The following is a 27507-nucleotide window of genomic DNA, read 5'->3' as shown; positions in this document are numbered from 1 at the left end:
GATGAGGAGGATGGGGGTATTTTAAATTAGAAAAACTGGGCATCTGGGTGGCACAGTCGGTTGAGCATCTGACTCTTGGTTTGGGTTCAGGTCATGATCTCAGGGTTGTGGGATGGAGTGCTGCTCTGAGTTCATTGCAGAGTCTGCTTGAGGATTATCTCTCACCTATTCCTCTCCCCCAACACTCATTCACTCTCAAATAAATAAATAAATAAATAAATGAATAAATCCTAAACAATAAATAAACTAGAGAAACTAGGGATCCCTGGGTGGCACAGTGGTTTAGCACCTGCCTTTGGCCCAGGGCGTGATCCTGGAGACCCGGGATCGAGTCCCACGTCGGGCTCCCGGTGCATGGAGCCAGCTTCTCCCTCAGCCTTTGTCTCTGCCTCTCTCTCTCTCTCTCTCTCTCTCTCTCTCTCTCTGTGACTATCACAAAAAAAAAAAAAAACCTAGAGAAACTATCCTAATCATATGTTGTTATGATCTATAAGACAGTATTTTTTTTTATGGATTACGGTATAGATTCCTATAAGCTGCAGTAAACTCATTCTGTTATGGGTTGGTAATATCAATATGGTGAATGAAATTACTTTCATGCATTTCATACTTTTTAAAATTTAACATTTTTAAATCTTTTTTTTTTAAATTTATTTATGATAGGCACACAGTGAGAGAGAGAGAGAGGCAGAGACACAGGCAGAGGGAGAAGCAGGCTCCATGCACCGGGAGCCCGACGTGGGATTCGATCCCGGGTCTCCAGGATCGCGCCCTGGGCCAAAGGCAGGCGCTAAACCGCTGCGCCACCCAAGGATCCCAAATTTAACATTTTAAAAAAGATTTTATTTATTTATTTGAGAGAGAGAGAGCACATGAGCTGGAGGAGGCACAGAGGGAGAGGTAAAGGGAAAGGCAGGCTCCTCGCTCAGCAGGGAGCCTGATGCAAGACTCAATTTCAGGACCCTGTGATCATACCCTAAGCCAAGAGCAAATGGTTAACCAACCGAGCCACCCAGGTGCCCCTAAAATTTAACATTCAGGAAATTGGTTCCTGAGCAAAAAGCAACCCAACAAGATGATGCCAAGTCCCCCATTTAAAATTGCCTTAGGTTGGGTTCCTTCTGAAGCAGATGCCGAGAGAAGGATTTGAAGTCAAGTTTGACTGGAGATGACCCCAGGAAACACCACTGGGGGGAAGAGGTATATGAGACAGGGAGAGGAAAGAAGCTCATGTAAGGTGGACTCACAAGTGGGCTTCAGTTGTGGACAGTTGGGGCTCAGTCCCACTGGGGATCTCTGGGAGGCTGTATGGAATGTTCCTGAAGCAAAAGGAAACTGGGTATTTATCTACCAATTCTGTCCATCATTAGGTGAGGAACAGAGAGGGAGAATGAATCTTAAGCAGACTCCCTGCCAAGCAGAGAGCCCAATGCAAGGCTCAATCTCACAACCTTGAGATCTTGACATGAGCCAAAACCAAGAGTCAGACACTTAACCGACTGAGCCACCCAGGTGCTCTTATAATTCAGACTTTTAACACAGTATTTATACAGAGGTTAAGTTCAGGTTTTCCTTTTTTTTTTTTTTTTAATTTTTATTTCTCCGTATGTTGAATACTTTTTAAAAAATGTTTATTTATTTGAGAGAGAGAGCATGAGCACAGTAAAGGGGTAGAGGAAATAGGAGAAGTAGACTCCTTGCTGAGCAGGGAGCCCAATGTGGGGTTGAATCCTAGGACCCTGAGATCATGACCTGAGCTGAGGGCAGATGCTTAACTGACTGAACTACCCAGGTGACCCAGGTTTTCCTTGACTAAGCTTTCCACATGATAATATATCATAAATAAGATTGTGGGGCAAATGCTTAACATTTAAATAACAGACTATTTTCAAACATTCTCAAAAGTTTCAGAAGCCCTAATTAGTGTGCTAATGACAAATTATCTATTTGTTAGTCCTATAAGAGCTACTAATTTGATTTAAACTCTGAAAAAACAATGAAGCTGCATTCTTTAGAAATAGTCTACACTAAGATTTCTTTCTTTGTTCAAAATGCCGTTTCTATCTGAGTTAATTTGAAATAGAGAACACTGTTTTTATGTTAACAAATCCAACTGACCTTCTCAACAAACAGGCAACAGACAATGAATTTCAGTATATTCACTGTAATGTTATAACATCAGCCAGGAGGACTTGGTCTTTCACATGCTCCAACATTCTTAAAAACAAAGCACTGAAATAAAGACTTTTTCTATACAGGTGGTTGCAGTGAATAGGAGCTGAAAATCGTGGATCTCTTCCCTTCTCCATTCACTGCTTTTGCACAAGAGCTTCTCTGTGCTTTTTTGGGGTCCAGATAACATGGAGTCCCAGTGGTGAGGTACAAGTATGGGCTTATAAGATGAGGAAGAAAGATGCTCACTCAGGAGATCACTTAGGTAAATGCTGTAGTGGAAACCAGAACACCAGTTCCAGTAACTGGAACACCAAAGGCAGTGTTACTGTTCATGGTCTGTAGTCAGATGCACCCGGGCTCAAGCCTAGCTCCCCAAATTGCTAGCCATATGATCTTCAGCATGTTACTTTGTCTCTCTTCACCTTGGTTTCTTCATCTGTAAAGTGGGGATGAAACGAGATTGCCCTAAGAAGTTGTTGTGAAGAGTAAAAGAGATAACCGCATTTTGGAGCGCAAAGCACACCCCTTAGCACATCCTAAGCACACAGTACAGGTAACTCAGTAAGTCTGGGCAGTACACCAGAGGTAACAGGGCTCAAAGGGGGCACAGAATCCATAGTCACCACTGAACTTTGGTAGCCATTGCTTCTTGCGGAGCTCTTGGACTTTGAAGGCTTTTCTCGGGCCATCTGGAATCCTCCAGACCACCTGGTCCATTGGTACAGACCTTCTGAGTACTAGAGACCTCACCTGGTTTCAGGTGTGGTTGCTTTCTTTGAAAAAGACTAGGCCACGTCAGTATCCATATCTGAAGACAGAGCTTTTCTTTCAGATAGTGTAGGTAGCAGAAACCTGGTAAGACCAGAGTCTAAATTCTACTTTGGTTATTTCCTGTGTGGCCTCAGCCAAGTCACTTGGCCTGAGTGCTAATTTCCTCATCTCTAAGTGGTTGATAATACCCACTTGCAGACCCCAGTGTATATAAAGGGCATCGTGAAGCAGGCACTTCAGTGCCGACTAGTTTTCTCTCGCTGCACCTGAGGCCCATGGGACAGTGTTTATATTCAGGGGAAATTTACTAGAGTGAGTTCTTTCTTTTTTAAAAAGATTTTATTTATTTACTCATGAGAGACACAGAGAGGCAGAGACCTAGGCAGAGGGAGAAGCAGGCTCCTTGTGGGGAGCCTGATGCAGGACTTGATCCCAGGACCCAGGGATCACGCCCTGAGCCGAAGACAGACACTCAACCTCTGAGCCACCCAGGCGTCCATTAGAGTGTGTTCTAAGGTTCACATCCAAACCTTGAAAGGAGGCCCAGGTCACCTCTTCACCTGAGTTTTTCCATGCTCCCTACCAGATTGGGCAGAAGACTTATATAAGGGCCTATACAAAGCCACAAACTGAGACATACTTAACATCATTTATTTGCTGATGGAAGCTTTGCAGTATCTGCCACTCCGATTTAATTCTTGACCTGAGAATACTCCTCAGTTTTGAAGAACCATTCTGAACCAGAAATGATGCAGTCTGAGAATTGAAGACATCCACTTATCCAGTGAACGGAATCAAAACTCTTCTCTGCTAGGACCTCAGACCGCGCGTGTGTATGTGAGTGTGTGTAATGGCTCCTTAGCACGAGCCTGATCCTATCTCCTGGAATCCTATCCCTACCCATTCTCGACATTCCTCCCCACCACGCACACAAATATGCACCCCACTTCATTAGGGACACCACTTCACAAATGCTCCACAAGGTCAGTGTTTATGGTTCCGAACAAGAGTGTGGTCTTTCGAAAGAAATGCAGTGATAGTTTATGAGTGTTTGATATGGGTTCTCTTCCCTTTTCCAGGGAAAACCGAAGCCTATTTGGAAGCCATCAGAAAAAATATTGAATGGTTGAAGAAACATAACAAAAAAGGAAATAAAGAAGGTAAGGATTTAATATGGTTGTAAATTACCAATTTCACCCCATTTGTCAGGGATTCTTGTTAAATAAAGTTTCTCACAATGAAATTGGGCTAAAGTCTCCGGTCAGGGCCCCAAAAGATTCAGGAATGCAGATGCAGGAATAAAATTTCCATTTCCTTATTTTTCAAAGCAGGCTCTCAAGCAAAGACCTTTTCTTTAACATTTTATTGTAAAAAATGTCAAGCAAAAGTAGAGAGAATGGCATAACGAATCCCCATGTGTTCATCAACCACGTTCAATAATTAACACTTTGGACTTTCCTTGGAGTATTTTATTTTTAAAATATTTATTTAGTGTGTGTGCACACGCGCAAGGTGAGAAGAGGGGCAGGGAGAGAGAGAATCTTAAGCAGATTGCATGCCCAGCATGGAGCCCAACATGGGGCTCAATCTCACAACCCTGAAATCATGACCTGAGCTGAGATCAAGAGCCAGATGCTTAACTGAATGTCAGGTGCCCTTAGAGTATTTTAAACAAAGGCATTTTCTGACCACACGAGATGCACTCTGCAATCATAAAAGCTGTCACTTCCCGAAAACACAGAATGAGACTCGGTTCTGCTCTGAGTACCAGAGATGTAGAAATGTCAGATGCAGTCTCCGCCTGCCCTCTATGGCCCACCAAGGAGCTCCCAGCATCACTGGAGCTACCGGTGGCCCTGCTCACTGCCATCACAGACAGGTGTAGTAGTACAAATGTGAGGGCCCATCTCTTTGCAGGGATGGCCAGCACTTGGAGAAAGGTCTGCAGAAAAGCCTTTGCTGTAAAGCTGAGTGACAAGAGATGAAGGCATAGGGAACACTGGGTGCCAAGACATAACGGAACAAAAGGGAGTCACGCGTTCTGGGAACCGGAGCCACTCGGTTTCCCAGGAACACTGGGTGTTTGTGGGGAGGACCTACAGCCAGAGCTGGGGAGGTGGGTAGCAGCCAGATCTGGAAGGAGCTTGTGCACCCTGCGAAGGAGGTAAGTTTTAGTCAGAAGAGCCCAAATTAGGGCTTAATTAGGTTAAGAACTAAGAAATCTATCTTGCAGCAATGTGGTTACAGAATGAAGAAATAGGACCCCAGAGGATTGGACAGAGATTGGAGGCAAGGATCTGGAGCAGAAATGATGGGGCTTAAACCAAGGCAGAGGAATAAAGAATGGAGAAACTTGAGAGGAGAGGAACGTGGGGAGAGAGGAGTCAGTAAGACTCCCCGGTGTTTGGCTGAGCAGTTGCCAAGTGATGCTTTTAAAATGAGATGAGCAGTGTTTTCAAACTTGAATGTGCATTCAGATCACCTGTGGAGCTCCTGGTCCCCAGGTGGCATCTCAGGACCACTATAGCAGAAAGAGGAAGGATGCAGGCATCAGTATTTTTAACTCCCCTTCCCCACGATTCCATTGTGTAGCCAAATTCGAGAACCACTGAGACAGAGCACAGTGGGAGAACGAGATCTGTTTAGCCCCTCTTCAGCCTGAGATCTTGTTAAATGGAGTGAGATGGAAAGAATTATCAGCTCTCCACACATTTTATTTAATGTGGTTCAAAATGGTGTGAATTTCCAGGCTGTCAGTTCCACTAAAACTCACAGAAACCATATTTTATCAAGCCTGTCGTTGACTGAAAAATACACCATTGTTTCATATACCACTAAGGAAGAAAAATTATAATGTGCCATCAGGGACTGTGAAGAGTCTCAAATCAAAAAGATGTTGATCTTAGGATCAATCTAATACAGTAGGTACCAAAATACATTCTGAAGCCAGTGTTAATTTTATGGCCCAACAATTTGGAGTACTTCTTTCTTTTGCTGATTCACATGAACCAGACTCCTGGTCATAACCCACAACACCCTGCGATCTAATCTTCTTCCACTTCCAGAAATGACCAACCTGGGGAAGCACGGATACACTAGCGCTTGCATCTTGTAGGCGCTGTGAGCAAATTTCTGAAAGATGGTGTTGCGTTCGATGCTCCCCTCTGCCTCTAGGAAGTGAGGGTGACATCCAGGGTACCCTCCTGAAGGCAGAAAGGCAGAAGCAGAGAGCTTTTCCTCCATTGCCTTCATATGTGCTCTGCTTGACCTCGGTCATCTCGTGAAGTGGGTGGGGATCTAGTTCCTGGGGCGGCAGTGGCTGCAGCTGTGTGAGGGGGAGCCCATTAGCTCTATTAGTTCTGACCTTCCTTAACCTCTGCGATGCCCTTTGCCAGGCAGGGGTCTGAGTGACCGCGTCTCCTTCCCAGATCCAGGAAAAGGAAGGCCATGTGATAGGCAGAGGAGGAGAATAAAACTTTATGCACCCTTAAAAATAAGATCTGTGCTTTAAAAAAAAAAAAAAAAAAAAGACATAGTGACAGCCATGTCTTAATGATGCAGTTTTTCCATTTCAGAAGAAAGCTAAGTATTTTCCTGTTTGTCTTTCATATCACCCAGACCTCTTCACATCTGCCCCTGGGCTGCCCCGCGTCCCACTAAAGATGTTGACCCTGCAACCAACTCGGGAGGGCCAGTAGTAATTGGAACCAGTGATAATCAAGACACACCTCTTTGTACCCCTTGAGCCGGTCAGGAAGCTTGTGAGGAGCACACAAATATATTGTTTTGTCCTGACAGTAAGGGAACTGAAAAAGAACAGCAACAACAAAAACCGCGAGCATTTTACTGCGCATTTCTTCTACACCTGATAGTTGCTTCATGTTCACTGCTTCAAGGCCGTAGAATGGCCAAAGCAGTGACTGTCCCACAAATAGACGTGGGATCAGAGCCTGACTCGGCCATGACCCAAGCAAGTGACTTACCTCGTCTGGCCCGTTTCTTCATGTCTGAAATGGGGTTACTAATGCTCACTTACCTCATGGAATTTCATGAAGAGCGAGTCAGATGATGGTGGTAAAGTGCCCAGGGCTGACAGTTATCTCTTGAATCTTAACGCCCAAGCCCTCAAAAGGCAGCAGATGCCTTTCTTGGTGGGGAGGAAACAGGCTTTCTCTAAGCCTCCACTCACTTGATATGATAAACACCTGGCACTTACGGAGATGTTCTTTAGAGTTTTCCTTTCCTGGGGTGCTCTGGGCTTTTGCTCCCCTCTCTCTCCCCTTTTTTTTCTTCTTCACAACCTGATAGAAGGCAGGGCTCTGTCCCAGGGGCTGCTATAGCCAAGGTGAACAGTGTTGTTCTCAAGGAAACTCAGCTCCAGGCAACTCAAAATCTGGGCAGGGAGGTCTCCCCAAGTACGCCATGGTGTGGAAGACCCACATGTCTAACCCCAAGAGACATGCTTCATAAATTCTGGTACATCCAGAGGATGCATTGTATGTAGCCATTAAAAGTGGTGTTGCTGAAGAATATTGATGCTCACTGGGTGAAGTGAAAGGAGCTCGTTAATAAGATTGTATATTTACTGTGATCTCAATTCTGGGTTGAGATATATTTGAAAAGTGAAAAAAGTAGAAAAAACCAACTGTGGCTATTTATATGATTAATACAATTCAGATGATTTAAGTTTTATTTCCGTGTTTCTGTATTTTCCATTTTTTAAGACAATAAGCATCAAGAGAGGATGTGGGTTTTCTTTAAGCCTTCAGAAACATGCCACGGGCATCCTCCTTACTGGGGGATCACTTTGTTTTTGATGGGTGGTTTGATGGTTTACACAGGTTTTTTTGTTTAAGAAGGACAGAAGAGCTGTAAAGAGGCTTCTCTTTAAAAAAAAAAAAACTCTATACATACATATATTTTTTTTCTCCATGCACATAAATCATAGTGTGAAAAATCATGGTAATTCTTAATTTGAAAAAAAACGTGGGTTATATCAATAGTCACTTAACCTGTATAACATTTGCAGAAAATTGAAACACCTGGTTCTGTTTGTAACTCTTACTAACCATGTGATCCTCAACACTTAAGCTTTAGGATCTTATTATCCCAATGTGATTCCTGGTCCAGTAGCATCAGCATCTCCTGGGAGCTTATTTAACATGCAAAATCTGGAATTCCACCTCAGACCTACTGAATACCAATCTGCAAGAGCCCCCAGATGATTGGTATTAATATTAAGTTTGCACAGCCCTGGTCTGTGAGCCTATTTCCTCTATGGTCAAATGAGGAATCCTTCCCCACCTGAACACCTTGCAGGTGTGATGATGGACAGCAAATGAGATAATATAATACATATAAACAGGATTTTAAACTGTAAAGACTGAACAAATGCCAAGACTTAATATGTTATCCAATGTGAAAGATGGGGATGGAATGGTAGTTGGCGTTGTTGCATAAAAAGCTTCTTAGTTAATGGTCATCATTATAATGGGATGTCTCTTTCCTGATCTCTGCTCATGATACTCTAATGATGTTTTCCAGATTATGACCTCTCAAAGATGAGGGACTTCATCAACCAACAAGCTGATGCTTATGTGGAGAAAGGCATCCTTGATAAAGAAGAAGCCAATGCCATCAAGCGTATTTACAGCAGCCTGTAAAAATGGCAAAAGATCCAGGAGTCTTTAGACTGTTTCAGAAAACATAGCTTATAACACTTCTTCTAATTTTGTGATTGAAGTTATTTTACCCAAGGATTATTAGAAAGTGATGAAATTGCAGTAGTTAACCTTTTAGAAGTGGTTAAACACAGCTTTCTTGCCATAAAAAACTATCTGAAAAGTAAAGTCGTATGTAAGCTAAGATTTTGTATATAGAATCCTTATTTCCTTATAGATTTACATTTTATAACCAGAGATATATTGCTTTGGAAAACCTGTAATGGACAGAACTTGAAACTGTCACTTCTTCCCACTGTGTCACACCCATAGGCACCTCGTGAGGAATTAGGAGGTTCTGTTTTCAAGGCATGCTGGGTACCAAAGCACCTCATAGAATATGTCTGTTACAAGATGTTTCCACTACCAGTTCCCTTTTGGGAGTTAAAATAAATTAACATTTCCTCAAAGCCTCTCTAGCTTAAAGGATAACTCTGGTTTTTTTTTGGCTGTTCCTACTGGTTATCAGGCCCAGTGGTGCAAAAAGGAACCTGAAAGATAAGCATAGGATTGGCCAGATTCACTAACAATATCTCCCCACTCTTGAATTTTCAGACATGGAGATTATTAGTGGAGAAGACTATGTGCTCTCCAAGAAGAAAAATGAGGTCATTAACACTACAAAAGCAAAGTAAAACTATGAATGTATGCAGATCTGAGTTATCTAAACTGAATTTAATCCAGGCCAAGGTTTCTCAACAGAGAGCAAGAGGGCCCAGTAGTAGAACCGAAGTAGAGAAAACAGTCATTCCCTTCTTTGTGGACCAAGTTGGGAAATGAGCTTTCCGGGAGGAAAATGTTAATGAACTTACAGGTCCCTGCAACTCCTCTTCAGCTGCCATCACAAACACAGCCCTGGAAACAACATACAGTGGCCCAAGGTCCTCCCAAAATGTTAATGGGCAATGGTTCCAAACCAAAGAATGCTTTGAAAATGCATTATTCAGTATAAAGTAATAACATATTTTTCAATATTTCAGTTGGGAATCTTAAAAATTATATAATGCTTTGAGTATTAGCTTTCATGACTTCAAATGACCTTCTGATACTTGTCTCTACTTGGTATCTACTTTTTGGTGAGGGCTGGGGAACTTGTAATGTAAGAGGCTCTCACAAGTAGGAAACCACTGCTCTTCCTCCCCATTCTCTCTAGAGTTGTAAAAATAAACAAAAACCAAAGCCTGACACCCACAAAAACTAAACTCAGTATGTTCTAGAGAAGCCAGTACTCCCTGGTGAGCATCAAGAGGAACTAAACACACCTCTGCCCAAACTATCTTTGCCAAACACAGTGAGTCAGATTGTTTTAATGTCATCTTTGATAACATGACCAACTACTTCACCCCTGTTCTATAGTCCAAATAGGCTGCTCATACATCAGGGAAAAAAAAAATCTGGCTACAATTAAAGCATTTGATCTATTTACTTTTCTACAATTAATCTAGATATCTATGCAGTCTATTTTTAAATAAGACATTTGTTTAGGGGTTTATTGTAGTTTTCTGACACACATTCATTAGCTCCCAGCAGTAGCCAAGACAAAAGGGAGATCATCGGCCCTGTTTTAGAAATGAGGAAAGTGGTTCATAAAAAGAAGGGCACAGGGTGTGCTTAAACTCGGGTGGCCAGTAAGTGGTTAAAACTGGGCCTCAAACCTGCTTTCTTGTGACTCAGTCCACTCCTCCAAGGCAGTACTAAAGTCCTCTGACCCAACACAGTTCAACTGTGGCCACAACGAATCCTGAGTTTTAAATAACTTGAAGGAGAGAGATGTGTTGGCCAGACACTTCTTAGAGTAGACCTGAGGCAACAACGAAATACTAAGAAGAATATTTTTTAAGATGGTAGTCTTAATTTTAAATTTCTGCTTATAGTACATCTTTTAGGTAGCATTTTTGGATTTTTATCTTTTGGGTTACTCCCAAGTTTAAGACCAACTCATGTTAAACAACATGATAACTTTACATTTTTTTAAATTCTTGTTCCTCCAGAGAGGCCTAGACCTTGCCTTGCATACACAACGTTTTCCCTTCCTTTGTTTTTCTTTTTGTTTTCTCCTCTGCCAACTAACTCCCTCTCGTCAGGTAGTAGCAAAGCACGATCAAAAGATCACCCTATATCAAAAATGATAACAGCAAGAGAAGTCAAAACGTCAGGGATTATGTCTATTATGAACAAACGAGAAATTCAAGACAAGGGCATTCAACTACTGTTTCCCATGCATGCACCTCAAGGGCTGGGTATGTATAATTCTGGTCCTACAACCTCTGCTGCATTGACATCTGTGGGCACCGGTTTCTTGCTTAAGGGAAGACCTGGAGGAGCAAGACGGGGAAAAGAAAATGAAGGGAGAATCCTGTTTGCCCCCACAGAAAGTACATTCCTTTGGGGATATAAGGGATATTGTGGAAGTTTAAAGATTTATCTAATCTGGTACTTGAATAAAAACTAAGACTCCCCCCCCAAAAAAAAATTAATTGTAAATAATATTTTGCTTAAGATTTACAGCTATAACCTGTACATGTGATAAAAGATAAATTATGTGAATAAAAACTTAACCCTCAATCCAAATGAGCACCATGACTACAAAACACCCTACAAAGTGACTTAGTAAAATCTAAACTAGAATTCACCAATGCATCAGAGCATGGCATTTTTAATTTCTCCTTCTGATCATATTCTATGTTTATACCATATCTCAAACAAATCAGGTCAAATATTACGAAAATGCAAAGGTTACTAATACCTATAATCGATTTGCTTTTAGATTATTGAAATGTTTTTAAAATTCCAAATATAATAATAAAGCAATTCAAATGGAGGAGAAGCTGTTACTATTTCAAAAATAATTTAAAAATTGGGACGCCTGGGTGGCTCAGCAGTTAAGTGTCTGCCTTTGGCTCCAGGTGTGATCCTGGAGTCCTGGGATCGAGTCCCGCATCAGGCTCCCTGCATGGAGCCTGCTTCTCCCTCTACCTGTGTCTCTGCCTCTCTCCTTGTATGTCTCATGAATAAATAAATAAAATCTTTACAAAAATTTTTTTAATTGATTTTACTTTTCCATTTGTTAAAAAAAACTGACGACTCAAATATGAAAACATAATTTATTTTCTCATTCAGCCTTTTGTAGTTTATTTTACAAAATAGCAGACAAAATTTGGTTCTTTATATTAATACAGAATATGTAATACATATCGAAATATATATATATAGCACTTAAGTTATAAATACATAGCAAAATCAGCATCACTTAAACAGCAACCATGTATTTCACATATTTAAGATTTCTCAGACGACCAACATTGTTTTCAGCTTGAATATGTATATATAGTCTTTGATGCTTTATGTTAACTAGTATTTACAAAAACTAGTCTAAAAACTACCATCACCTACAAAAGTGATGAGCTTTAGGATATAATTTTGCTCTCATGCCATAATAAAGACTTAAAATTATAGAAAGCCAGAGGGAAATAATCATTTCAGTGCAATTGCAGTAGGTGGAACTACTAAACTGTGATTTAAAGGATGAATGCTTTTGAATCTTCAGTTGTTTTCGTTACGATCCAAACAGCTCTCAATCCAGGTTAGATTATCACCCTTGATCATCTAACTGTGATAGAGGGAAGTTGCATAGGGACTTTCTTCATCTCTGAAAAAAAGAAATTCAGCATAAATCAGTGTTTAAAAATGATATTCAGAAAACTAATACATATATATAACTTAATATCCACTTGCCAAAGAAGGGTAAGAGTTTATTATTTATAATATTTTGCAGGTCTGGAAAGTTGTATGAAATGCAAATACTCATTTGGGTATACCATATTATCTACATTTCATTGGCATCTCAGTTATTGGAATAAGGAAGGGTACTTGTAAAAAAAAAAAGAATGGCACTTGTTATATATTTATATTTTTCTATTACATTTTTTAAAAACATTAAATTATAAAATTATTATATTCATGTTTGTTTATATTTGTTTACATTCCACCTTTTTCTCAAAAGGACTTGATGTGCTAACAACCAAGGGCATACATATAATAAGATGAATTAGATAGAAATTAAAAAATCAGAATTAAGGGAAGGAGAAGAATACACATTTATTAACCATAAGAAATACTGTAGTAGTTGAACTCAATGTCAGTTTTAGTTGTAAGCTTCCTGACAGCCATGGCAAAAAAGGAAATAAAAACAGCTTGTGCCATTCTTGGAATCATAAAGGAAAAAGAAAACCAATTATGTAGGACAAAGAGTTGCCCTAGTATCAAATTAAAGAACAAAGAAAAAAGTTCACATGAAAAACACCCAGTAACAAATAATGGACAATGTCTTTGACAAATTGCATTAGGATCATATTCCCTCAGGCACTGCTTCCTTTGAAGGGGTAAACTAGATGTTTCGCTTGGCTGCTATCCAGAATTGCTGGCTGGACAGTTATGCTACTAAAGCAAAGAAGCAAACTTTTTATAATAAGTAACAGAGACAAAAACAAGTACATTGCAACAGATAAAGCCCTAAGCAGAATGTAGTAGCTCTTTTTAGACTTCATATGTTGAAAATGACTTTCCAGAGTTAAAATACAGTTTTTAAAGAAAAAGAAAGAGAAGAGCAAAGAGAAAACAAAACAAAACGTAGCTAAGCAAGGACATTGTAATTCATTCAGCCTCTGACATTTTACCAGCGTATTTTTACCTGCTCTCTTCTTTTAGTTTCTTGGCTGCCTGTGTTGACAACTTAATCTGCAAGTCTAGTCTCTGCAGGAAATCTCTAGCTGATACTTCTTCAGGCTGTACTGGCTGACCATCGGATTCTTGAGGACTAGGAGGAGAGAGGTCTTCCCCAGCTGCTGTTGGCTCTTCTTCGTGAGAAAAACTGCTACCAACAGTTTCACTTTCTGGAGAATCTATTGAGTTAAGCCCATTAAACGACAAAGGCTTCTCTGATATAACTGGGATGTTCAAAGTTTTTTTCAGAAATATACAATCACTGGTAAACAGTTTATTTGCCCTTTTAATCTGCTCCATCTAAAATAGAAAAAAACACAGTTATATGTAAATAAATCCATTAGTAGAGTTTATTACACAAATAGAACTAAAAATATCCAGGCTCAGAATATGTGCAACGCGTTCTCTGGATTCCAGATTTCTAATTTGGGGTTAGTCACTGAAAAGTCTAATTTCCCCCACTAAAATACTTCCCTTACGACAGCTTTTACCAAGCAGCCTTAGATTCCTGAAGTTGAAAAATGTAGAATTTTTAGCACTTATCTAAAAAATTCCATTCTTGTTTAAACATTTCTATCATTTGATTAAAAAAAAACAGTACTGTTATTTTACTTACAGAGTACTTCCTCTGTCTCTGGAATTATGTTTGGTAAATAAAATGGATACAGGAGCTGGTACAGAGATAAACACAACATTGCACATTGCACATGCAAGAATGGTGTAGACTGGGGCTCCAGGCATTAAGAAAGGCCTCACCGAGAAGGTGGGGTTCCAATTTTGATTCTTTTGACTTTAGATGGGCTCTGAAGAGTGGGTCCAAGCAGTACAGGTAAGGAAAAGAAGTGGGGAGTACATTACATACAGTATATCTCATATTGTTGTGTCTGCACCCACCCACCCATGGAGTAGGCATTTGAAGATCCACTTTACAGGGATGCCTGGGTGGCTCAGGGGTTGAGCATCTGCCTTTGGCTCAGGTAGTGATCCCAAGGTCCTAGAATCAAGGCCCACATTGGGTTACCCTCAGGGAGCCTGCTTCCTCTTCTGCCTATGTGTCTGCCTCTCTCTCTGTGTCTCTCATGAATAAGTAAATAAAATCTTTTTTAAAATTCCATTTTACAAATAAAAGAAACAAAACTCAGACAGACTATGGACCATCGAACCATCATAAGACTAAGAAGTGAGAATTTAATATAATTTCTATATCCTCAAACTCTTTCCTAGCCAGTGGCTGCCTTCCACAGAGCCAGAGATGGGGATGGGAGGTGGGGCTGGAAAGGAAGGATGGAATCCACACACGTGGTCTCATTTAACCTTCCCACAGGCTTGGGAATCTGGATTTCAAATCCCAGCTCCGCCAACACCAACCATCTCCACATGAGCTTGCTGCTTCTTTCCCTCAGCCTATGTCCTTGTGTGTAAAACAGGTGTCACCTACCTGTCACAAGGTTGTCGGAGAGATTAAATGAGAGATCATACAAATACTTGCATAGAGGAGACTGACAGACACGTGGACAGACAGGATACAGGTGAGAGAAAGGAAATATTTAGCAGAGCACCTGGCAGATGATATTACGCTGTTTTCCAATGAAGAAATAAAGGCACACAACAGATGACTGATTGGACCAAGGGCCTATGGCTCTTTAAATGTGTGAGCTGGAGGGACGCCCGGATCACTCAGTCAGTTAAGCATCTGCTTTGGGTTCAGGTCATGATCCCAGGGGTCCTGGGATCCAGCCCCACTTTGGGCTCCCTGCTCAGCAGGAGGTCTGCTTCTCTCTCTCCTTGTGCCCCCCACCCCGCTGCTACCACATGCTTGCTTGATCAAATGAATTAAAAAAATCTTTAAAACAATAAATGTGTGAGGTAGGATTTCTGTCCAACCCTGAAGTCCATACAACACCAGGATAAAAGTGCATGACTAATGGGACCAAGTTATGGGATCCTTTAATGCCAAGTTGATTGTGAGTGAAAAAATTAGATTTTTTTAAGCACCAGAAAAAAAACAATAGTTGATTACTAAATGAACCCTGTATCTCCTGATTTCTTATTATAAGCTGAATCTACACAAATGGCACACTTAAAGCTTTTTTTTTTTTTCTTTTAAAGATATTATATTAACCTATCTCTTGGGTAGGGTGGGGTGATCTTTTGTATTCTAGTATCTGGCTAAAGGAGAAAAGGGTGAGAAAAGAGGCATGGATAGGCAGGTGCATTTAGAAGACAAAATTAAAGTCTGTAAATCCTAGGTATCTCTGGTCTTCGATTTGAGAGATTTAAATAACTTGGATACCTTATCCATAGCAGGTTCAGGTATATTCTACTATGTCTTTAATACCCCTTGTTTTTTGCCAGCTAGCATCCACATCCTCCATCTTAGTCTGTGGGCTTCCAAAGGCACCGGCAACCCCCTCCACACACACTCCAGGGTGAGCTTATGACTCATTCTTACCCTTTGGAGTGCCACAGTGTCCTGGCTTTCATGATAGGTCACAGTCCCATCATGGAACAATTCAAAGATGCAAGGAGACTTTTTCTGGGTCTGGGAGGGGAAAGGTCCTTATTTTTTCCACTGGAAAGAGCATCCATCCCTCCACCTCATGGAACCTGACAACAAGCCCATCTTGGAGGAGAGCAATCAGTCCTCTGAATCAAAGCCTGAAGCCAGAATACCCTAGGGTTTTTCAGTTCCATGAGCCAATAAACAGCATTTTTGTTTGTTTTTTGCTTAAGCCAATGTGAGTTAGGTTTTCTGCCGCTTGTGAATCAGAGAGCCTTCGTGATACAGCACTCTCTGAAGTGCTTATTGGCAGGGGCCTATTCTTTCCCAGAATAATGATGGAGGACAGAAACTGACAGGAACACCAGATCTGATTGTTGAGGCAGGGCTGAGAACACCATGCATATACTGTGAGTGCCTTCAGGGCAGCACTTTTATTTCTGTAGCTTCCCTGGGGCTAAAAAGATCTTGGACACCCTAAGTGCTTAGGATAGAAGGATGGATAGATGGATGGATGAATTAATTAAAACAGGTCAGAGAAATAGGCATAAAAGATGAACCCACGGAAGTAACCAGAAAGGGACAATAAGTCATCTGTTGTGTTACTCTCCCTCTCAACACACCCCCACCACCCCACCCATCCCCAAGTCTTCTTGAGCCTGTTTCTGAATCCCAGGAGGCTGACCTCTTAAGAACTGCATTACCTAAGCCCCCTTGTCCTTGGAATTCTGGTGGGTGTTCAAAAAGAAGTTATCAGCAGAAAGATACAGCACCATGCAGGAGTCCAGCGGCTGCATTCCCTTATGGCAGAGTTCCTGCCAGGTATATGCTCACTCATCCAAGGCTCCAGCCCTCCTCTTGGCAGGGACACCACTTCTTCCCCTTGCCCTTCAAGCCTAGGGGTAATGTCTCCCAGCTACTGCTAGTCTCATATCCTTCACCATCCCTTGTTTCCATCAACCCTGCTCACACTTCTATAAATGTTCCTTAGCTAAATTCTCTTTGGCCACACACCCCCACTCCCCCCACCCCCTGAGCACACTGTTTCCAGCCAGAACCCTGACCCGTACATCTATCATTAAAACAAGACAGACCATCACAGCCAGGAAAAGGGCCAATGAGACATAAGGGAGCATAAGACAAGGTGACTGAGTCAACAGCTGGGTGTAGTCAAGGAGCACAGGGAATGAAGGGCAGGGCTCCCTTGGTTCCTGTGCATCATCCCATGAATTCACTCATTAATGTGCATCTTTAGCCTACGAGTTTCCTCAAGCCAGATACTGTGCCATCTCCCTGTCAGTGTCAGCAGCAAGTATGTAAGATGTACATTCACCCTATGGTCTAGACAGGATGCCAGAATCAAGGACATAAGGGATATCCAGATATAGTTAGCATCAAGGTGGGGACCAATCTAAGGACTGGCAGGTTTGAGCCTGAAGATGAAAACAGGTAAATGAGCTTAGTACAAGGTAGTAGTTAGAAACATGGGCTTCAGAGCCATACTTTCTGGGTTCAAATCCCGGCTCTGCCACTTTCTAATCATTCCCTCTTCTGTTTTCTGTAAAGTAAGGATACACACAATAGGATCATTATGAAGATTATGCAAATTAACTCGTGTAAAGTATTCAGAACAATACATAGCCCCGGAAGTCCTCAAAAATGATAATAGCTACTATATTATTATTAAATTGGGTTAAAAGTGAGAAAGTAACAAGTAAGGGCAGGTCCTAATATGTATTCAGCAAATGAGGAGAGAGGTAGGAATTTCTCACAATAAAAAATATTTCTCCTACAAAGTAAGAATACATAAAAATATTTTTCATAAGACCAAGCCTAGATAATTAACATTATATGTTGTTGCCCCGAGGTGTGTAAGCTTTATGTTTTTTTTTTTCCCCCAAAGGTGATAAATTTGATCTTAACTTGTTCTCCTTTACAAGTAGTGACTTAAACCAACTGAACAGGCTGCAAACTCAGGATTTGTAGAAAAGTTAAGGAATAAACCAGCCATGCAAAAAGCCAGGAAAAAAAAAAAAAAAAAAAGCATTCCAGTGAGACAGAAAGAGCAGCTGCAAGACCCCAGCCAGGAAAAAAAAAAAAAAAACAAACAAACAAAAAACAGTGTGGCTGAAGTGTAGGGAGTAATGAGCAAAACTCCAGGCCACATACGGCCTTGAATGCCAAGGTAAAAAATTGGATTTTATTTTATTTATTTTTAAAGAATTTATTTATTATTTATTTATTTATTTATTTATTTATTTATTTATTTATGAGAACGAGACAGAGAGAGGGGGCAGGCAGGGGATGGGGGCAGAGAAAAGAGAATCCCAAGCAAACTCCCCACTGAATTTAGAGCCTGATACAGGGCTCAATCCCAGGGCCTCAAGACTATGACTTGAGTTGAAATCAAGAGTTAGACTAACCGACCAAGCCACCCACACGTCCCAAAACTTGAATTTTATTTTAACTGTGATGAGAAGCCACTGGAGGGTGAAGAAAAGGAGTGACACAATCTGATTACAGCTAAAGATCATTCCGGCAGCTTTGTGGAAAATGAATTGGAAAGAAAAAGGCATTAGTGGAAACAGGAAGCCTAGTCAGGGGGAAAACCTCACCAGCACAGACAAGAGACTAGAGATAATCTCAAACAATGAAATGATGTTTTAGGAAGGTTATATACTTTTATCTGAACATAGATGGATCTAATGTTCTGGGAAGGTCACCTCACATTAAGCTGAGTCATGATCCAACCCAAGGAAGCGCTGGAAAATTCTATGACTTCCCCACCTGCCCTCTGTTCAACATTTCCTAATACCCAAATTTTATTTTCTTATTTATTTATTTATTTAGCCAAGGACAGAAGTAGCTCAGATGCTATCCTATGAAAGTTTGAAATTCCTCTGAACTTTTGTCTCCTAGGTTTAGAAATAGAAACCTGGGGTTGAAAGATCCTGTTAAAAGTTAAAATTTTTCAGATCAACTAGGTGGCTCAGTCAGTTAAGCATCCTACTCTTGATTTCAGTTCAGATCATGATCTCAGGGTTGTGAGATCAAGCCCCATGTAGGGCTCTGTGCTGGGCGTGGAGATTCTCTCTCTCTCTCTGTCCCTGCTCCCCCCTACCTCTTTCTCTGTCTCTCTCTCAAAAAATTGAAAAAAAAATCAATACATTGAGGAGGCCTCTAACAGAGTTCTTCTGTGTACAAATGGGCTTCCTAGAGAAATAAAGAGGAGCCTTCATTAAATCTCATCCAGTGCACACACACTTGTCAGGAATGCTACAGAAAAAAAATTTAAACACTAAAGCTCTAGAACTACTCTAACCCTGGAAGTCCACCATTACCAAGACTAAATGATTACATTAATGGTAAATGTCCCAGTGAGTTCAAATTCTGCAACTGTAATAGAAGGCCATCAAGTTTTGTTGTTAAAAACATGTAGAGAATAACTATAGTTGCCTCAAGTTTTGGATATCACAAGGATTTGATTTGTTACAGGCTTTGAAAATTGCAGTTTTCTGGCAATGTCACAATGCAGACCTGGGTTGTGTCAGGAACACATAAAGCAAAGAGCAGTAAATTAGAACTCTTAGAAGACATTATGATCCCTTTTCTCCATTCTCCTCAATATATAATCTTTCCTCTACTCTGTTGCTAGTTATCCTTCTAAAACAAGATTGGATTACACCAGGCCTTGGGTGGATGGTGGATTGGGGAAACCATGCTGCTTTCAAAACAGAGCCCAACTCCATGGACTTTTTTAAAAAATTATTATTCGATTTATTCAAACTAAAAAAAAAAAATTCACCTACTTCTCCCACCCCTCTGTTCCTAATTTCTAATACCCAATTAATGTTGAGAATAGAAAGTGTGACCTTTTTAGAGTGACACAGAACTATTCTCTATTTCTCATAGGCAGATGAATAGGGGGTAAGTATAGCAATCATATTGCTTTCATTTCCAGTCTCTCCCAACCAGGACTGAATAGCTAATAGGGAAAAGGATTTATTTCTTTTCCATACTATCTCAGAAGAACATATGAGATTTCCATTTATATGAAATGCCCAGAAAAGGAAAATCTATAGATTAGAAAGTATATTTGGAGTTGTCTGGGGCTAGAGAAGGAGACAGAAGTAAGGTCAATGGCACAGGGTTCTTTTCAGAATGATGGCACTGTTCTAAAATTCGATTGTGATGATGGTTGCACAACTCTGTAAATCCCCTAAAAGTCTTTGAATTGTACACCTAGAATGGGCGAATTTGGAGGTATATAAATTATACTTCAAAGAAACTTTTTTTTTTTTTTTAAGATTTTATTTATTTGAGAGAGAGGGAGAGAGAAAGAAAGGCAGCATGAGCAGCCGGGGGTGGGTGGTGCCAGAGAGAGAAGCAGGCTCCCTGCTAAGAGGGAGCCCAATGCAGGGCTCAATCCCAGGATCCCAGGATCATGACCTGAGCCGAAGGCAAACACTTAACCAACTGAGCCATCCAGGCACCCCTCAATGAAACTGCTCTTTAAAAAGAATACATGAGGGGATGCCTGGGTAGCTCAGTCAGTTAAGCATCTGACTCTTGATTTCAGGCTCAGGTCATGATCTCCAGGTTGTGAGACTGAGCCCCAGTGGGGCTCTGTGATGGTTGTGGAGCCTGCTTGGGATTCTCCTTCTTCCTCTGCCCCACTCCCTCTAAAAAAATGAAATAAAATAATATAATAAAAAGGATATATGAGGATCTATTAAACTCCAAGCTACTAAAGGCAATTTTATCATACCTCTCACTACAATTTGCACCACTTATTTATGGTTTTCTTGCCTTTGATCAATAAGGATCGGCAATATCTACCAGCAGCAGGGGCTAACATCATGAACAGGAAAGATTTACATACATTTACATTTCTAATTCGCAACACTTGTCCCTAAAATGACAATCATTTCACCTTTTCTCAGCAAGGTAACTTCTTTTCAGGGAAGTGTTAGGAAGTGACTAGGGCTAGCAGCTTCCTGGAAGAAAGCAAGAAGATCCTGGGAATAAAACCAGACACGAAGTGATTGAGGGCACTGGCCTCTGGAGAGGAGAGAGGACAAGTAAGCTTCCAAGAGGAAGCAAAGAAACAAAGAAAAAGTTTATGCAAATAATAGGTCCCCTCACTGCCTCCTGTTCATTTTTCATTTGAATACTGTTCTCTGGATATTTTTTCAGGGTTTCCAAATAAAAAGTCCACAGTGGCTGTCTAGAGCCAGTGAGTTTCCTCCAGAAGCTTGCATCCGACTGAGAGGAGCAAGGATCACCACAGATACCACCGCGCCGTAGGTAAATCTAGAGCACGGGGTTAGGGAAAGGGCCTTGGTGTCTCAGTAGTGATAGGCAAAGCCAGGGAAATTCCAGCCCAAGCAAATTCAAGTCTGAGAGCTCAACTGTATTTAATAGTTTCTCAACTCAGCCCAAAGAGTTTCAGTTTCCCAGACCACTTCCTCAAATGTCTCTTCAGTAGAGATGCTCAAATATAAACCTATGTTTAATTCAATGTTGGGGGGATGGAGTAACTGGGTATCGGGCACTAAGGAGGGGACACGATGAGATGAACATTGGGTATTATACTACATGTTGGCAAACTGATTTACATAAAATATTTTTAAAAATAATAATTCAATGTTAAGACGTTCTGCTGGTAGAAGGTAAGAAAACCAGCACCATTGTTTCTGTAGACTGGAGAGCCAGCCTCAAATCACACTTTGCAATTCCAGTCACTCAATCACTAACCTGGGCTCGGTCTTTCAGGGTCTGTTCAACTCCAGGACTTCATGATTTCATGCCAGTCAGGCCTTGGATTAGATCTATACATGTGGGGAGGGCCCCCCATGTGCCAGACTCAGGCTAGGCACAGGATGTACAGTGATGAGTCAGACAAGCAACCTGCTTCTCTAATAGCTACAGGCTAGTGGAAAGCAGTTAGTAGATAAACTCACCATGAATAACAAGAGGACAGCATGTATCATCCTGTAGCCCTAACGTGTAACACAAGGACTCAAACAAACCAGGCTCAATAAAAATAGGTAAAAAATCATTTTTAAAATGCCAGTTATTAATAATTCATAATGACTTAAAAAGGATGTGGGAGAGGTCCTTCAGATGTTTTCTAAGGCACTGACAGAAGAACTGGAGTCCATCAGGTGTCAGAGCTGGCCAGGTTCTCTAACATCTGCATTCTTCTTTCCTACAGAAAAGCTTCCTGGATCCCTGGTCCCATTTCTAGGGCAGAGATACTCAAATGAAACAGCAAATAAATAAGCAGAAAATACACAGCATATTGGCAAATCATCTAGAATCCAACCTCTTCCCACCACTGCCTTCTCTGCTGCTTTGGTCCAAGCTGCCATTTTCTCACCTGCATTATTACAAAGCTTTCATCTTATCTGGCCTCCCTGCCTTGGCACTTGCTCTGCTACAGCCTGTTCTCAAAGCAGCCAGACTGATCCTCTTAATGCATAAATCAGATCATGTAATTCTGTTCAAATTCCTCCAACGCTTTCCATCTCACTCAGAGAAAGAGCCAAAGTTATGCAAGTCCTTCAAGGCCCAAAGTGTTCTGGTCCAAACACACCCTATTGCACTCTAAGCACCAGGTATGCTATTCCTGGAACCCGCCAATATGCTCCCACCTCAGGGCCTTTGCACCACTCGCTGTTCCTGCTGCCTGGATGTTCTGAGATGTTCTGAGAATGTTCTGAGATGTCTGCACACCCTCACCTCCTTGCATCCTTCTTAGTGAGGTCTTCACAGCCACACCATTTTAAATTACAGCCGGCTCCAGGAGCCCTCCTTCTCTCCCTTCCCTGGTTAATTTTCATTTCTTATCAATACCTGACATGTAACGTATTTCCTTTGCTTACTTACAGTCTCCACTGACTAAGATATAAGCTCCATGAGGGCATGGATTTGTACTTATTCACTAATGTATTACCAAAAAGAATCTGGAAAAAAAGGAAAATGAGATGATAGTAAATACTGTTGGGAAAACAAGACAGGGAAGGGGAGAGGGTGTGTAGAGGAGGGCTGTATATTAACAGAGAGTTGTCAGGAAGGCCTCATGGAGGAGACAGGTAAGCAAGAACTTGAAGGCAGTAAGGGAGCTAGTTACAGCCAAAATCAGCTACGTAATTTGCAGGGCCTAGTGAAAAGTGCAAATGCAGGGCCCTTATTCACAAAGTATTAAAAATTTCAAGATGGTGGGGTACCTGGGTGGCTCAGTTGGTTAACCACCTTCCTTCAGCTAAGGTCATCATCTCCAGGTCCTGGGATCAAGCCACACACCAGGCTCCCTTGCTTAGCAGGGGATCTGCTTCTCCTTCTCCCTCTGCCTCTTCCCTCTACTCAGGCTCTCTCTCTCTCCCTCTCTCAAATAAATATTTAAAAAAAAAACTTTTTTCAAGATGGCAATAGTAGAGCATTACAGCAAGTACAGGGCTCTTCTAAGCACGGGGCCCTATGTGACTGCACAGGTCATACACCCATAAAGTGAACCTTCCCTGCAGCTATCAGGGAAAGAGTGTTCCATACAGATGGAACAGCAAGTGCAAAAACCCCAGGAAGGGGACGCCTGGGTGGCTTAGCGGTTTAGAGCCTGCCTTCAGCCCAGGGCATGATCCTGGAGTCCTGGGATTGGGTCTCACATCGCGCTCCCTGCATGGAGCCTACTTCTCCCTCGGCCTGTGTCTTTGCCTCTCTCTCTCTCTGTGTGTGTCTCTCATGAATAAATAAATAATCTTAAACAAACAAACAACAACAACAACAACAACAAACCAGGAAGGACAGTGCTTTGGGAACAAGAAAGAGGCCATGCTTGTAAAACATGAAGATTCCTGGATTCCTTTTCTGGGTATCCTGATTCAGTAGGCTCAAGGTCAGTTAGGATTCTTTATTTTTCATTTGCCCCAGGGCATTCTCCTATTCAGGCAAGTTTGAGGAACACATCTATTCCCACATCTTGGGATGTACCCTGCTGTTGCCGGCCATTGAGCACCACTTCAGATAACCAGTGTCCAATTTGTTCCCCTGGAAACCCAGGGTTGACAACCAGATCTCCACCTTCACCCCTTGTCAGAGTATTTGTTCTGGGAACATTCTTGTACCTGGCTCTTAGCAGTCTCTCTGTGCTGATGGACTGAAGTTGTGCCTGGATTCCCTGCTGGGGGGCTGGACAGCTGTCATCAGCAGACAGGCTTCTCTGAGAGCTCCTACTCCTCAAAGTAAGACAGCAGAGCCATTGGCTTTTGCCAGACACGTGATGTTAAAGCCAAAGTTCGCCTGGACTGATTCTTAATTTCCAGGTGTACTTTCTTGGGTCTCTAAATCTGCAACATATCATCACCTACTCCTTTAAACAATAATTTAAATATGCTTATGACCTTGGCAGTCAATATTAGAAACTTAACGACCTCAACTTCTTTCTGTTCAGTCAGGAACAGAAAAAAAACTTTTCTGTCTTTTTAGCTTCCACCTCAAATCTCAGTAATGAGTAAATTCAGCTGATATCTGCATATGTTAATTAAAGCAATACTATCACTTCACTGTGAAAGTAAGAATTATCACTCTCACTAGCTCTACATAATCAGTGGGAGAGTCTCTAAAAATGTCATCAACTATAGTTCAGGCCCAAAGTAAATGAAATACATGTAATAAACCAGTGGTTCTCAGTGAAGAGTGAGTTTCTTCCTAGGGCACATTTGGCAATATCTGGATGGGAGTTGGGCGTCTTACAGGCATCTAACAGGCAGAGGTCAGAGATGCTATTAAACTTCCTACAATGCACAGCACAATCCCCACAGCAAAGAATTACAAGGTCCATAAGATCAGTTAGAGGCTATTTGTGGCTATATGTTACAGTTTCCAATTCATTATACTGGAGCTTAATATCTTTAAATCAAGTCTTTATGAAAGTAGTACAAATCTGGTTTATGCTTTAACCAAAAGGGGTGATAAGGTTATGAGTAACAGGATCTGTATCAAGCGAAAACACCGATGAGAAAGCATTTGATCAAAGGTAGAGAACTGTCGTGAGCGGATGTTAAGGAGCTCTAAACCACTCTGGTGCAGGTGCAGAGGGCTTCGGGCTGCAGGGAGACGGCTGTGAGGTAGGGACCAGGGAAATAACACTTTTCTAGATATTGTGGATTCCTGGCACAGTCTCCCTGGCCCAGTAGGTGTGACACATAGAAACCATACAGAAGAGATGTTCCTTCTTCAGTAACCAAGATGCTAAGAGAGCTTTTGATAAGACTGGGATAGAAATTGCGGTGGAAATCAGAAGTAATATCTTGATAAAAGCAAATGCTTTATCACTGTGCTAATTCAAGCTGCTCTCAATGGATAAACATTCTCAGATAATACCCTTACCTCTCAACTGTCTTTCCTACTGTAAAAAGGTTAATTACTCCCACCTCCAAGACTTACTAGGATAATCAAATTGAAGAAAAACAAGATGGAACAGGACATATGTAATGCCGGGTACGCAGCAGGCATTCAGCAGAAAGTGGCTATTGATATTCCCCAACTCTGCTTCCCTTTGACCCTCATCCAAACCAGGCCTTACTGATGTACCTAAGAATTGTAGTTCTATGTCCACATTTAGAAACTCCCAGGAAGAGGGAAAGGGGCTATTCCTGGCATGATAATAGCCGTATATGCCTGCACAGTGAGATCCCTGGTCTTAAAATAATGTTTAAATCGTAAGACCCACTAGATCAACATACAGCACCAAGTCAAAGGTGCAAAATAAATTAGTCTCTGTCATTCTGTGAAGGGCCAGAAAGTTTCACTTTAGGAGAAAGATACAGATAAGATCGCCTTTCTTCCCACTGCTGTCTAAAGTGTTTCAGGAAAGAACACTGAAAACTGATACAGAACTCAATGTAAAGAGGCCGCCACATGGCTCAGAGTTAACTATAAGTAATTTTAATGAGACAGTATGTTCCCTCAGATTTCCACGTTCTTCCCAGAGGTGTAATGCGATATACCTGGGACACACACGCTTATAAATGTATAATAAACACAGCTCTCCAGCTCACCTAGACCTCAGCTCTGGGCTGCTGCTAAGCGACAGGTGTCACATTCGCAGTTGCCAGTGAACCCAGGGGTGTAATTTCACTTGTACATAAAGTAGCATAATCGATAGAACCAGAACCATCCTGCGGAAACAACTACCATCCCTGACTCAGCACAGCGCCTGTTTACAGAGAAAACAAAATTCTCTGGAGCCCGAGTCCACACCTCTCAGCTCGGCTTTGAGTAAACACGCACTACGGCGGTGTGATCCGGCCTGGAGAGCGGGTGATCGCCGCTCCGGGTCCTCGCGGGCCTCGCTCACACATCCGGGCCGAGGCCGGGCAGGTCCCCGGGAGCTCGGTGCCGCGCCCTGGGCCGGGCGCGGGGACTCTCGGCGGCCGGGCCCTCCCGCTGCGGAACCGCCTCGGGCGACCCCGGCCGCGGCCCTGAGCGCGCGGGGCGAGCGCCCCCCGCCCCGCCGGCCCCGCCCCCCCCCGCTCCTCGCCCCGCCCGCCCCCGTCCGCGCCGGCCGCCCCCCGCCCCTCGCCCCCCGCCCCCGCCCCCGTCCCCGCCGCCGCGCGCCCCGCTCACCGTGACTCCGTACTTGAGCGCGATGCCCTGCAGCGTGTCGCCGGCGCGGACCCGGTGCTCCACATGGCGCTCGATGACGCCGGCGCCCAGCGGCGCCCGCACGCTGGCCGTGCTGCCGTACGAGCGGGTCTTGGTGCGGGCCAGGCTCAGCGACAGCTCGGCGTCCTCGGCCTCGGAGCCCGAGCGCGGGCGCGGCGGCGGCGAGGGGCCGGGGGCCCGCGGCGCTCGGGGGCCGCCCTCCCGCGGGGACGGCGCGGGCGAGGAGGCCGCCATGGGTCCCGCGGAGGCCGCCAGGTCGCGAAGCTCGCCGAGGGGGCGGCGCCTCGTCCGCCGCCGCCGCCGCCGCCGCCGCCGCCGCCTCCTCCTCACCGGGGCTGCGGCCGGCCGTTCCGCGGGGGCGGCGGGCTGGAGGCCGCGGCGGGGGGCTGCGCGCCGGGCATGGCGGGCGCCCCCTCCTGCGCGCGCCGCCCCTCCCCGGGCGCACCTGCAAGCGGAAGAGCGAGACGGGCTCCCGCGGCTGCCGGCCGGCGCGGGCCAGGCCCGGCGGGGCGGGGCGGGGCGGGGGGCGAGGAGCGGAGCGGGGCGGGGGGCGGGGGCTCTAACGCCCGCGGGCGCGGGGGGCCGGGGCGGCCGGGTCCGCGGGCATCCTGGGCGCGGGCGCGGGCGGGCGGTGCGGCATGCCCTAGCCCTCCCCCTTACCCCCTCCCCCTTACCCCCTCCCCCTCCCCCTCTCCCCCCTCCCCGTTCCTGGAGGGAGCCCGGCCGCGACCGCCTCCCACGTGGATCCCCTGCAGGCAGGCGCCGGCTCTCTCAGCCCCCCAAGCTCTCCTGTGAAGGGTACTTCTCTCCCCCCACCCGACTGCCCTGATGACCTCAAAGTCCACGTCACAGAAAAACATTAAGGCCATTCATTAAACACACAGCTTCTCCAGGCCCATCTCCACAGCCTACAGGGGCCAGGCCTTTCAGCATCACAGCAGGAGGGCTAGG

At 43.3% G+C, this 27507-nt stretch overlaps 2 protein-coding genes across 4 annotated transcripts in view; one reads left to right on the top strand and one right to left on the bottom strand.

The window, feature by feature from the left end:
• The window catches only part of SCG3 (secretogranin III), a 33022-nt gene extending 24211 nt beyond the window's left edge, over positions 1 to 8811 (top strand). For both annotated transcript variants that reach the window (XM_055320196.1, XM_055320195.1), the window contains 2 exons: positions 4026 to 4106; positions 8491 to 8811. In XM_055320196.1, the coding sequence (XP_055176171.1) occupies positions 4026 to 4106; positions 8491 to 8609 (200 nt within the window). In that variant the 3' untranslated portion in view covers positions 8610 to 8811. The remainder of the gene's footprint in view (positions 1 to 4025; positions 4107 to 8490) is intronic.
• A 2962-nt stretch (positions 8812 to 11773) lies between these two features.
• LYSMD2 (LysM domain containing 2) lies at positions 11774 to 26869 on the bottom strand. 2 transcript variants are annotated; one of them, XM_055320015.1, is made up of 3 exons: positions 26531 to 26869; positions 13357 to 13688; positions 11774 to 12315 (listed from the first exon to the last, which is right to left on the bottom strand). In XM_055320015.1, exons 2-3 carry the CDS (start codon positions 13686 to 13688, stop codon positions 12273 to 12275), a joined length of 375 nt encoding a protein of 124 aa, XP_055175990.1. In that variant the 5' UTR covers positions 26531 to 26869; the 3' UTR covers positions 11774 to 12272. The 2 variants fall into 2 exon arrangements, with proteins under 2 accessions (XP_055175990.1, XP_055175988.1); XM_055320013.1 differs by having other exon boundaries at positions 26518 to 26847.
• Positions 26870 to 27507: the final 638 nt, after the last annotated feature.

Source organism: Nyctereutes procyonoides, unplaced genomic scaffold (genome assembly GCF_905146905.1).
Source record: "Nyctereutes procyonoides isolate TBG_1078 unplaced genomic scaffold, NYPRO_anot_genome, whole genome shotgun sequence".
NCBI lineage: Eukaryota > Metazoa > Chordata > Mammalia > Carnivora > Canidae > Nyctereutes > Nyctereutes procyonoides.
Note: the sequence above shows the minus strand (reverse complement) of the source record. Positions and strands in the feature narration are given on the sequence as shown.

What these genes read in the sequence shown, in the direction of transcription:
- LYSMD2 (XM_055320013.1), bottom strand. Translation starts at nt 26,790, where the DNA reads ATGGCGGCCTCCTCGCCCGCGCCGTCCCCGCGGGAGGGCGGCCCCCGA. An exon ending in CGCTCAAGTACGGAGTCACG is followed by an intron (nt 13,689 to 26,517) that starts GTGAGCGGGGCG and finishes TTTCTATTTTAG; the next exon opens with ATGGAGCAGATTAAAAGGGC. An exon ending in AAACTAAAAGAAGAGAGCAG is followed by an intron (nt 12,316 to 13,356) that starts GTAAAAATACGC and finishes TCTTTTTTTCAG; the next exon opens with AGATGAAGAAAGTCCCTATG.